This window comes from Leucoraja erinacea, chromosome 3 (genome assembly GCF_028641065.1).
Source record: "Leucoraja erinacea ecotype New England chromosome 3, Leri_hhj_1, whole genome shotgun sequence".
Classification (NCBI taxonomy): Eukaryota; Metazoa; Chordata; class Chondrichthyes; order Rajiformes; family Rajidae; genus Leucoraja; species Leucoraja erinaceus.
The window spans coordinates 101953785-101966721 of NC_073379.1; the positions used below are offsets into that span (position 1 = coordinate 101953785).

The 12937-nt window shown below is 39.2% G+C and overlaps 1 protein-coding gene and 1 long non-coding RNA gene across 5 annotated transcripts in view; one reads left to right on the forward strand and one right to left on the reverse strand.

The window, feature by feature from the left end:
* The window catches only part of LOC129695891 (multiple C2 and transmembrane domain-containing protein 1-like), a 426884-nt gene that overhangs the window by 354685 nt on the left and 59262 nt on the right, over nt 1-12937 (forward strand). For all 4 annotated transcript variants that reach the window (XM_055633328.1, XM_055633326.1, XM_055633327.1 and 1 more), the window contains one exon: nt 702-761. In XM_055633328.1, coding sequence (XP_055489303.1) covers nt 702-761 — 60 coding nt within the window. The remainder of the gene's footprint in view (nt 1-701; nt 762-12937) is intronic.
* Nucleotides 1-12937, reverse strand: part of LOC129695892 (uncharacterized) — a 30431-nt gene that overhangs the window by 2863 nt on the left and 14631 nt on the right. The gene's annotated exons all lie outside the window — the stretch shown is intronic.

The window sequence follows — 12937 nt, forward strand, 5'->3', positions numbered from 1 at the left end:
TAGTACAAATTCAGCAGAGCTGTTACACTTGGATCAGGGCAATAATCTTGTCAAAAGGTGATGGTATCACTCTTGAGACATGAACATATCAGCTACAAGTTTCTTCCATGCTGTTTCCATTTCATTAGAGGTACAGCAGACACGTAGTTTAGTACTTATATGAGATTACAGTCACCTTTCTGATGAACCTACGGCTGGAAAGTGGGGGAGGCTCCAATAAACTAGGAGGAGGATGCCTCAGTTCAGTAGTGAGTGCCTGCAATGCTGCTGAACGACATAGGTTCATCCACAGCTACATATACGGGACTCATGATAAGGTTGCATTTTTGCATTCATCTTTGCTTCTGAAAATGGGTGAGATCTGGTGGGATGTTAAATCGAAGCCAATTTTCACATTTAGGCAATATCTATAGTTGCTGCTTGAAAGAAAATTGAGTTCTGGTGTGCTGGCCAATATATATCTGCACCCAAACCTCAGTTGGGTTTTTTTGGTTTCCTATTTCATGTTGCTTACAGAGGTGCTATGTGTAAATTGATTTCCACAACAAAGCCCTCAAAAGGGAGTATAAAATTTGCCTATTTCCAGTGCTATTTAGAAAGCACAGCCTGAACATAAATCCAGTAGAACATTACAGTGGTATGGTTATCCTTTACATTGTTGATGACTGCTGCATTCCCTGGGTTTTTTTTTTCTCTTACAGCAAGAGTTAGAAGCGAACTTGATAGCATATGAAGAGGATGAAGAGGACGGAGCTGACAAGGTAATTATCCTTGGAACACTTCTGTTTTCCCTCAGGTGCTGAGGACTTTTGTTTTTAGACCTGATGGAGCTCCGCAGACAGAAAAGGAGTGTTTGAAGTGTTTGAGTACAGATAATTGGAGAGAGCTGTTTATCATCCTAACAACTGTGTACTGTGGAAGGGGGAAATGAGTCAGAAAACCTTTTCTCAGGGCTGTAACCACGTTAAGCATATTTTTTATTCATGCAAGTTGGTGTGTGCATGCAGGTGCATGTGCATTGGAAACAAAAACAATTTATTTACTGAAAAGCGGAACAGCAATGTTCTGAAGGAGAAAACTGCTACATCTGTGGTGGTTGGTAAAAAATATAGAGTCCCTGAGTGAATCTGAGGTTAAGTTCAAAACTTGCTAAAAGCGAATAGCATTTTGAGAGAAATGCTGAATTATAAAACCGTTCAAAATGGCGCACATTTAAAACATTCCTTCAGTTTACCGCAATATCTCCCTTTTACATGATTCTTGATATTTATTACTTTGTGTGAAATACATTTTGCTCAAGATTCGACTGCTTTTATTGTTCATAAAAGATCAAAGATTTGTTCATTTTAAGAATGATATCTCAGAAAAATAATATGGAGTGTGCTTGATTTGGAGAAAGAAATGAGCTATGCTGTATTAAAATTGTTCCAGGAATAATAGACAGTCTAGCATGACATATATAAATAAGGAAGTGCAAATAATGTTTTGGCAATCAATGTTACAGGTTATAATCTGGTTTTTGGAAGGATATTAACACATTTGAAATTGGGCAATTGGTGTATGCATGTTACAACTGACAAGACTATTTGCAGAATAACAAACAAATAGGATGATGGAATGTCATCATTTCATAGCTTGGTTGCTTTGTAAATCTCCAACATGAAGCTTGGATGGTTTTGACCGAGTTGGAAACAGATGATAAATGATTTTTAAATGTGATGTGCATTTCTACTTCTAATACCTACCATTCAACGGATTTTGCACTTTTAACATTCGGGTGAAAATGTGTTATCAGTTTCCTCCAATAAATAATAATAATAATAATAATAATCTTTATTTATATAGCACTTTTCAACAAAACCAGTATTTGAACCAAAGTGCTTTACAGAGATTGATTAAATTAATTGAACAGATCAAATGTCAATAAATCCATACAAAACAAAAAAGAGAAAAAAGAAAAAAGACACAGAACAGTACACTATAGAAATCAACATGAAACGTCCCCCCACAGCAGAATTCACTGTGAGGGAAGGCACTAAAAATATCCAGTTCTCCCCCTCATAGTCCACCCGAGGTCGGGGTCTATATGTGGCCTCCTCAGCCAACTCGATGTTCTCAGGCCCTCTGCCGCAAGGTACCAATGACTTTAAATCTGGTTTTAAAATCTTGCTTTTATTTACTCCATCTTGGTCATTCCCAATTCTAAACACCCCCAGTTGTGTCGATCTGATCTCCACCCCATCTCTTCAATTCCAAAGAAAATAACCCTAGTTTATCAAATACAAACAACCTTTCCAGATCTTCTGTGCATTCTCTCCATTAAAATTACATGTGTACACACAGAAGTGCATAGAGCATTCAAGCTCTAATATAATTAATGAAGCATCCTCTCCACTATTATATTCATCTTTCATAGATTACAAGCATCTTAATGCTTCCAATTTCACTATCTTTATCCTATCCAATATTTCACACTTTACTACAACACTAGCATCATCCTGCTCTTTTGTAAAGATGATCACAAAATATGCATGGTTTACTTTACTCCCATCCTCCTCCTTCACATACAAATAGTCTTTACTCTTTCCTTCTTTATCCTCTTACTCTTTATGTATTTATCATAAATACATCGGTTCTTCTTAAATGCCTCCCATCACTCTCAGATTAATTTGCCCTAAATCCACTTTTGCAAAATCATTTCTCGTGCTACATGTGATCTCAAAAAAATTTTCCTGGGTGCAATTTAGGAATTCTGTGCCTTTTATCTCTCACACCAACTGTCTCCTGATTAATTTTAGGGTAATTGAAATTCCTCATTATAACTACAAAAGTACATTAATACTCATTAGAATATTGATCTTGCTCTCTTAGACCATGTGGTCGTCTACAGTACCCTTCTATTTTTTTGATTTTCCCTTTTTCATTCTTTCGAGCCATATAACCTCATTTGATTATACCTTTAACACTTCATTCCTTCTTACAGCTCTGATTTTTTTCAATTCCCCACTCTGCAAACCAAGAACGTTAACCTTTCAGTCCTACCCCCACTGAAGCCATACTTCCGTGTGTCTGTCAGCAGCCATAGTTCATCTGTACGATTCAATTTATTCACAGCACTTAACATTAAAACACAATCAGATTCCTTTTGGCATATTTTCAAATCTGTTTTGTTTAACTTTCAAATGTTTTCATTAATTTTCTCTGCTCCATTTCCACTTCTACATTTCTTCCTGCTTCACAATTCCCCGCCCAAGCTCGTTTCAATCTTTTTGACTAGCCAATCTCTCTGCAGGATATTGATCCAAACTCTATTGATTGTGCAATCCATTGAATGTGTACAGGAACCTGTTGCCCAGATCTGGCTGTAAAGCCCACCATCTCGAACCACTGTTTTAGCCAGTTCTCTGCATGAACTTCTGTTTCTCTATACTCTGGTGCTTGACATTTAAAGTCAAGTCAAGTCAAGTCAAGTTTATTTGTCACATACACATACGAGATGTGCAGTGAAATGAAAGTGGCAATGCTCGCGGAACAACAAAACATCCAAACAAATTATAAACACAATCATAACACACATATTATTTTACATAATAAATAATAGAAGGAAAAACGTTCTGTACAGTTAGTCCCTGGTGAGAAAGGCGTTTACAGTCCGAATTGCCTCTGGGAAGAAACTCCTTCTCAACCTCTCCGTTCTCACCGCATGGCAACGGAGGCGTTTGCCTGACCGTAGCGGCTGGAACAGTCCGTTGCAGGGCTGGAAGAGGTCTCTCATGATTTTGTTTGCTATGGAGTTGCACCTCCTGTTGTATAGTTCCTGCAGGGGGGTGAGTGAAGTTCCCATAGTGCGTTCGGCCGAACGCACTACTCTCTGCAGAGCCTTCTTGTCCTTGGCAGAGCAATTCCCGAACCAGATGGTAATGTTCCCGGACAAGATGCTTTCCACCGCCGCTGCGTAGAAATGCGATGATGACTATCTGTGAGGTTCTGTTGCTTAATGTCTTTCCTAGCTCCTTAAAACTGCTGGCAGGACTTCAACTCCTTTTCTGCCTACATTATCAGCACCAAGAAGTATCAAGGATTATTTTGCTGTTAATCCTATCCCAGGAGAATATTCTGCAGCAGGTTTGTAATATTCTTAGCCCTGTCATGGAAGGTTTGAATCATGTCAGCTTGTGTTTAAAAAAAACTTGTCAGCTCCCTCTAACTATTGCACTCTTGGATATTCTCACCTGTCCCTATCCAGTGGAGGTATTGTGATACTTTGGTCTTGGCTGTGGCTGCTCTCTCTGATAGAACCCATACCTTCATCAATATTCATATATGAATACCTGTTAGGGAGCTAGACCAAGATACCCTCTTGAGTCTCCTGAACAACCAGCCTGTTCTTTATTCTATCTGGCAATTGCTCATTCACTCTCCAACTGCATTGTCTTGACCTGAGGGATAGACTCCTCCTGAAATTTGCTGCCCATAGTGGCATCTGATGCTCCTCAAGGATATAACTGAACTGCACCAGCGGTAGAGACTTCTTAAATGTGTAGATACTGGAAACTTTTTTGAGTTTACACATGGCTCAGATATTGTCACCTGAACCACTTCTACCCATTTCTACCGCACATTATCATTTCTTGTATGCATTTCACAAGTCTGAGGTGTCCAGTCATGCCTCTTTTTGCTTATATTAGCACGCTAAGCAGAACGTTGAATCATTTAATTATTTCAATATAAAGATGCACTATCACTCATCCCTTGTTCAAGATGTTGCACTGGAAGCCTGGGGTCATGCTTACGGACCAAACACATTTCTTCTGCAAAGCAGTCACCAAGTTTTTTCTTGGTCTTGCCTGCATAGGCAGAGCTGAGCAGTGTATATGGTATATTAAACTGAAACATGTACAGGTAGATCATTGGTTCATTTTGAAAGATTGCTCGGGGTTGGATGGTAAGAAGAGAAGAGGTAAATGATCAGTGGTTGCAACTACTGTTTGAGGGAAATAAAAGATTTATTAGAAGCAAAAATATAGTATGAATCATCATCATAACAGATGCAAGGAAAGGTCAAGAAATGGGGAAATTGGAATGGCGCCCTCACTGGAATGTCTTTGGTAAAGGCATGTATCGCTGTACCCGTTAGCAGTCTTTTGATTTCTAGTGAATTCTGGAATTATTTTCTTCTCCTGAAAGGGAGGTGGAGAAGTTGAGAAATGGAAAAGAGCCAGACATGGATCATATGAACGTAAAGAAAACTGGAAAATGGCAGCGAAAAGCTCTGGAAAAAGTTGATATCTTATCCCTTAACTGTAGTTTTCTTTTGACTTCATAATGGAGCAGATGCACTCCATTGCCACAAATACACAAAGTGTGTTAGTGTGCTAGAAAAGGAGGTGAGGTAGGGACTGGAGTAACTCGAAGTAAGAAATGTTGCATATATTTCCCCCATGACAGTAACCCATATGACGTCCTATTGCTACATCTATTATGTTTAGTGACAAATGTACCCATGTGGAGGAAGGGGTTTTTCTGGAGGTGAAAGCCACCATCTCTGAAGTATTCTGTTAACGAAGCGAAAAAGAAAATCTGACTGTTATTATATTAGTGCATGCAATCACAAATACATTTCTAGCCTGCAGCACATGTGTTTATTCGCTACATTGTGAAGTTAAAAGTAAATTATAATTAAGGGAAAAGATATCAAGTTTTCTGCAGCACTGATTTACACTCCTCCATTCAACTCTGTTCCTTTATCCTGCTTCCTAATGGCAGCACACTCCATGTCTTCCGTTAATTTAGTATCTTTTTATTTGTGATATTAATTTTAATGGAATGGTCAGGTTGTGTGCTTTGTGCATAATGGGAGCTGGGAATGAATTTCTAAATGTAACATTTATTCATCGTGATCAAATGTAATGGTCAGATTAAAAGACTTCATACTTGTTGCACGTGACGAGAGGGATTATTTTCCCTTTTTACAGGCATTATTTTTTCTCTTGTAGGTTCACAATAAATTGAAGTTCGCTGTGGGACAAATTTGTCTGTTCTATTGCTAGCAGGTCGAAACTCTTTTTCATTATTCCTCTGTTTGTTCAGGCTGAAAAATATTAAGGTCAGGTCAGAGGCCTTTTAAAAGATGAAAGTAAAAGATTAATAAATGTGCCAAAGCCTCATTCTAATTGAAGCTGAAGCATATGCTGCAAGTATGTGAAATATGTCCCAGATGTTTAACCTCAGCCTGTGCCTCTGCACTGCTTATGCAACACAAGGCACCCATTAGTCGTGTAACCTTTGTACTCGGGGGTAAATGGGGTATTACATGGCACAAAACTCGCACACCTGTTTCCCATTCAATAAGGACCCCTCACGGGCGTCACATAAGCCCCCGCATGTGTTTTCATTTAGCAGATTATTGGCTGATTGTGAAAAGTGTCTTTCTTGGAGCCAATGTAGATATTAGTCACTTAGTCACAATGAAAGGGCAAGTCAGTGGCTAATTGATGAGAGCTGACTTTCTAAAACGGCATAGGTAACGGAAAAAGGGGCCTTCTGTTTTCAAAGTTGTGCTCGGACTTCAGATTAGTTTGAATTTATAGTTATTGGAATGAAAAATCCTGCTTGGATTTGGTGTGGCAGAAGATATATAATAAAATGAATGGATTTAATTATTAAGCAAGCACTTCTATTTACTCATCAATTGTGTTATGAATACAGTGCTTTTGATGTATTACAATACATGAATCCTACACACCATTCAATGTATCATAGAGATACCAAAGTAATGAGACCAGCAATTCCACTGTTCTTTATGGGTTTTCTCAATTATTTGCTACCCTTGTTTGCTGCCCTTTAATGTTTTATTTTCTTTTATTCACTGTTCTCTCCATGTTATGCATATATTAATTTAGCTTAGGACCTTAGATTGGATGATGTTTAATGATGCCAGCTGTGCAGAAACATATTATTAAAACATGTCTTACATGTCTATGCTTCAAGGCAAATTTAAATTGTTAGATTGGGCCATCTTCGACTGCACACCCAGGGAGGCCTGTCTGTCACTATTTCAATAGACTTTGCTTTCCAATGTTAAGCAAGAGGATTTTCAGTATGACATGTAGGAGTCTTTTTAGCTCTTTCAGAAGCCAGGGGAAATGTGTGTGACTAGTCAGGCTCAATGAACAGACAGCTTATCTTTTTAATTGTTCACAATGGATGTTCAAAAAAAAATGATCATGTCAAAGTCACTTTTTACAGATTTATGTCTGTCACTCAGCATTGAGTTCTGTGTGACATTTTTAAAAATGTGCAACAGTTTACCTATGTGTTCTTTTTAAAATTTAGAAAAAAAAATTTAACATGACGAACTTGTTTGTGTTCCTTACTTGCATTCTCCTTTCTCCGTCTCACAAGCATTTATGACTTGGTAGTGGAGGGAAAATGTGATTGGAATAATGGGATAGAAAATGTTACGAATTTCCTTTAAGCTTGTATAGCAAATAGAACTGAGTGGATATATAATGAGAAATAGAATAAAAACAGAAAATGCTGGAACCATTCAGTGAATCAAGCAGCGTCTTTGGGAGAGGAAAAGTGTTATAGATAATGATTGGCCTGAAATTTGGACTGAAATATACTTCCATTTTGCAATGGTTCCAAGGTGAGCTGTGAGTGAGTTAGCTTGTGTCTACCTCCCACTCCTGTATGTAACAGACATTCTGTCGGAGATAAACAATTCTCACCACCTTGTGCAAGGAAGAAATTAATCATGCTGAGCTGAGGGGGTTGCCTCTTAGCTTTTCTGCTGGTGAATGTAGTACAAACCCACTCAAGTTGAATGGTGTCACTGGTATTGATTATTGTGTTCATTTTCACTTTTTACTTTGTCTGGGAAACATAAAAAATAGGTGCAGGAGCAGGCCATTTGGCCTTTCGAGCCGGCACCGCCATTCAATATGATCTTGGCTGATAACCCAGAATCAGTACCGCATTCCAGCTTTCTCCCCATATCCCTTGATTCCGTTAGCCCTAAGAGCTATATCCAACTCTCTCTTGAATACATCCAGTGAATTGGCCTCCACAGTCTTCTGTGGCAGAGAATTCCACAGATTCATAACTCTTTGGGTGAAAAAGTTTTTCCTCATCTCAGTCCTAAATGGCCTACTCCCTATTCTTAAACTGTGACCCCTAGTTCTGGACTCCTCCAACATTGGGAACATTTTACCTGCATCTAGCCTGTCCAATCCCTTAATAATTGTATGTTTCTATAAGATCCCCTCTCATCCTAAATTCCACTGAATGTAAGCCCAGTCGATCCATTCTTTCATCATATGTCAGTCCCGCCATCCTGGGAATTAACCTAGCCAACCTACGCTGCACTCCCTCAATAGCAAGAATGTCCTTCCTCAAACTAGGAGACCACAACTGCACAACATTCTCCGGGTGTGGTGTCACCAGGGCTCTGTGCAACTGCAGTAGGACCTTCTTCTCCTATACTCAAATTCTCTCATGAAGGCCAACATGCCATTGAGCTTTCTTCATTGCCTGCTGTACCTGCATGCTTACCTTCAGTGACTGATGTACAAGGGCACCTGGGTCTAGTTGCACCTCCCCTTTTCTTAATCTGACACCATTCAGATAATAATCTGCCTTCTTGTTCTTGCCACCAAAGTGAATAACCTCACATTATACTGCATCTGTCATGCATCTGCCCACTCACCCAAACTATCCAAGTCATCCTGCAGCCTCAAAGCATGCTCCTCACAGCTCAAGCTGCACCCAGCATTGTGTCATCTGCAAACTTGGAGATGTTACATTTAATTCCTTTGTCTAAATCGTTAATATATTTTGAAAATAACTGGGGTTCCAGCTCTGAGACTTGCGGCACTCCACTAGTCACTGCGTGCCATTCTTAAAAGGACCCGTTAATTCGTACTCTTTGCTTCCTGCCTGCCAACCAGCTCTCTATCCATGTCAATACCCTACCCCCCAATATCACGTGCTCTAATTTTGCACACTAATCTCCTGTGTGGGACAATAGACAATAGGTGCAGGAGTAGGCCATTTGACCCTTCGAGCCAGCACCGCCATTCAATTTGATCATGGCTGATCATCCCCAATCAGTACCCGTTCCTGCCTTCTCCCCATATCCCTCTATTATTAAGAGCCCTATCTAGCTCTCTCTTGAAAGCAACCAGCCTCCACTGCCCTCTGAGGCAGAGAATTCCACAGACGTGTCAAAAACTTTGACAGACCTTGTCAAAGGCTTTTTGAAAGTCCAGATGCACCACATCCACTGGCTCTCCTTTATCCATTCTACTTGTTGCATCTTCAAAAAATTCCAGAAGATTAGTCAAGCATGATTTCTTCCTCATTAATCCATGCCGACTTTGACCAATCCTGTCACTGCCTTCCAAATGCGCTGTTATTACATCTTTCAGATTCAGATTCAGATTCAATTTTAATTGTCATTGTCAGTGTACAGTACAGAGACAACGAAATGCATTTAGCATCTCCCTTGAAGAGCGACATAGCAAACGATTTGAATTAAAAAAAAAAATAATAATAAGTGTCCGGGGGGGGGGGTCATTGGCAGTCACCGAGGTACGTTGTTTAGTAGAGTGACAGCTGCCGGAAAGAAGCTGTTCCTCGACCTGCTGGTTCGGCAACGGAGAGACCTGTAGCGCCTCCCGGATGGTAGGAGGGTAAACAGTCCATGGTTGGGGTGAGAGCAGTCCTTGGCGATGCTGAGCGCCCTCCGCAAACAGCGCTTGCTTTGGACAGACTCAATGGAGGGGAGCGTGGAACCGGTGATGCGTTGGGCAATTTTCACCACCCTCTGCAATGCCTTCCGGTCGGAGACAGAGCAGTTGCCAGTCATCTTTAATAATTGACTCAAGCATCTTCCCCACTGCCGATGTCAAGCTAACTGGTCCAGAATTCCCTATTTTCTCTCTCCCTCCTTTCTGAAAAAATGGGGTTACATTAGCTACCCTCCAGCCCACAAGAACTGATCCAGAGTCTATAGAACATTGTAAAATAATTACCTATGCATTAATTAATCTGTATCAATTAAATGTGGTTTAAGACAATGACTTTATTAATTTCTCTGATTTATAATAATGAAACACTATCATGTTGATTTAATTTTGATTATCTCTGATTATCAGAGACCTTTAAAAGTAGATCAAAGATCTTTAGCAATAGCAAGCTGTCGAGGGGCCATCAAGGGTGATTCAAGGCAGGCCCTTGGGATTCACCACCCAAGAATATCTATAGACTGCTTAGATGTGAAGTACAACAGGATCAGCACCATCCACCTGGACAACTGGTCTCATAGAGCCATGTAAATTACATGAGTGCAGGGAAAGGAAGTAGCGAACTAGGGAAACTGATCACAATTGACCCCCTTAACTATTCCCCTCCTTCATTGATATTGCTATTTTATTTCCAGCAGTTTCTGTTTTTATTTAACATTATGTATTTTACTTTGGAAGTAGCATTAGAATTTGGTAAGTTTATTCAAATAGATGGTTAGTAGTATTTAAATGTAATTACTGTAGCTGATGTTAATTAGATTTTCTTTTCCAATCAGCAAAATGCTGTTAATAAATATTATTCTGAAGAAAATTATAAAAAAATGACAGATGCTAGAAATCTTAAAGAATAAAAAATGCTGGTAAAACTCAGTAGGTCAGGCAGCATCTGTGGAAAGAGAAACAGTCAATATTTTAGGTCTGCTACCTTTCATCAAAACTGACAGTGTCATTGACCTAAAATGATGATCATGTCTCTTTCCACAGATGATGATCTGCAGAATTTTTCCGGAATTTTCTATTTTCATGTCAGTACTGTTGTCATATTTGATTATAATTTCTAGATTATGGGTTTGCGAAAAGTCTTGATTTAATGCTAAATGGCATCACCTGATGTAGCTCTATAATTTGAGGAAGGGCATCCTTGTGATTGAAGCAGTAGGTTCACGAGATTGATCCCTGGGATGGTGGGACTGTCATACAAGGAAAGATTGAAAAGACTAGGCTTGTATTCACTGGAGTTTAGAAGGAAGAGGGGGTATCTTATAGAAACATTTAAAATTATAAAAGGACTGGACAAGCTAGATGCAGGAAAAATGTTCCCAATGTTGGGCGAGTCCAGAACCAGTGGCCACAGTCTTAGAATAAAGGGGAGGTCATTTAAGACTGAGGTGAGAAAAAACGTTTTCACCCAGAGAGTTGTGAATTTATGGAATTCCCTGCCACAGAGGGCAGTGGAGGCCAAGTCACTGGATGGATTTAAGAGAGAGGTAGATAAAGCTCTAGGGGCTAGTGGAGTCAAGGGATATGTGGAGAAGGCAGGCACGGGTTATTGATAGGGGATAATCAGCCATGATCACAATGAATGGCAGTGCTGGCATGAAGGGCTGAATGGCCTCCTCCTGCACCTATTTTCTATGTTTCTATGTTTCTATCATCAATATTGGTTCTCTAGTGATGTGATTTTGATGTTATTTATTTTCCTTATAGGTTTTATTTACTATGCCATATTATATAACATTATTGCACCTATTAGTGGTTCAAGTTATTTGAGGAAAATCTAAGGCATGCAAAATTCACATAGAGCACATGTACATGATTGCCCTGTGCTGTTTTCAGCAACCCACTGAAAATAAGCAGGTTAACTTCACTAAAGTAGCAAATATATTTAAATATAAATTCAACCAATCGTCAATTCTAACCTAATAGATCAGTCAAGTACACCAACATGTGCCCACTTTTCACACCTATGCAGGTGTTTGCACTTTCCCGGTAACAAGAAATATTACAACTGATTAAATTTCCACATAACGTTCTGGGAGTTTCAGTTTTCCCCACGCAGCCTGTCCACGGGACTATTTTGCATTACTGATCATTTTACTGTTTCTCATATTAAAGCATCTAAATCTATCAAGAAAACCATGAAAAATATGCAGAGAGCATGGCAGGAACATTATGGTGACATACCCCATGCAGTGCCGTTGAAACATCTTGCAAACTTGTTTTCATTATTGGTAGACCCGTGCTAGTTGTTTTCATGTAATTATAGTGATAGAGGTCAAGTGTTAAGACTACAACATATAAAAACATTTTCTTTAAAAATTATAATCCTGGCTCCCAATTAGAACATGCCGGTCTGTGGCCGTGTATTTAGTATACTTTGTTCTGAGGTAATATATAGCCCATTCTGAATAAAATTAGATGACCTCAGCCAGGAAATGACTGCAGTTAGTGTAATTTCTTTGACAGCACCAATACTATACTGATGAAATACAGTTTAAAAAAGGCCATATGTTATGAACTTGCGCAATACCAGTCTGATTTAGTTTCATAAAACAGGTGAATGCAGTTAATCCAGTGTATTAGGGGTAATAATACCTATAAATCACCAAGTTGGAAATGAAAGATAACATTTATTGGGAAGTGATTCATGGTATTTCAAAGAAACATGTTGTCAATATCCTGTCCAAAATCTTTATTTTTGTAGAATTACATATAATGTTAAAATGCATCCACCTAAGCAATTGCATTGAATTTTACAGTGGAACTGCTGGGAGAGCTGTAGTCTGGATGGTATTCACATGCATCCCCTTTGGGCTTTGTATTGCAAGAATTGAATGCAGATGTAAGCCAACTCCATGGCCAAATCACACAGTGAATCTACTTCCAGTCCCAGAAATTTGAAACAAAATCTCAAATAAACATTGCCCTTATCACTCATACATCCTCAGAGCTTGGATACACAATTAAACACTGAATGTATGTTTTTTTCATGCCCTCAGTCATGTTGTCTATAATGCTCAGTGTATCTCAACAGTTCTAATGGGCATGGAGTCCAATGACAGTGAATAATCTTGCCAAGGCTCTCCAATATCCCTGCCGGGGAAAGCACCTATTTGATCATAGACAAC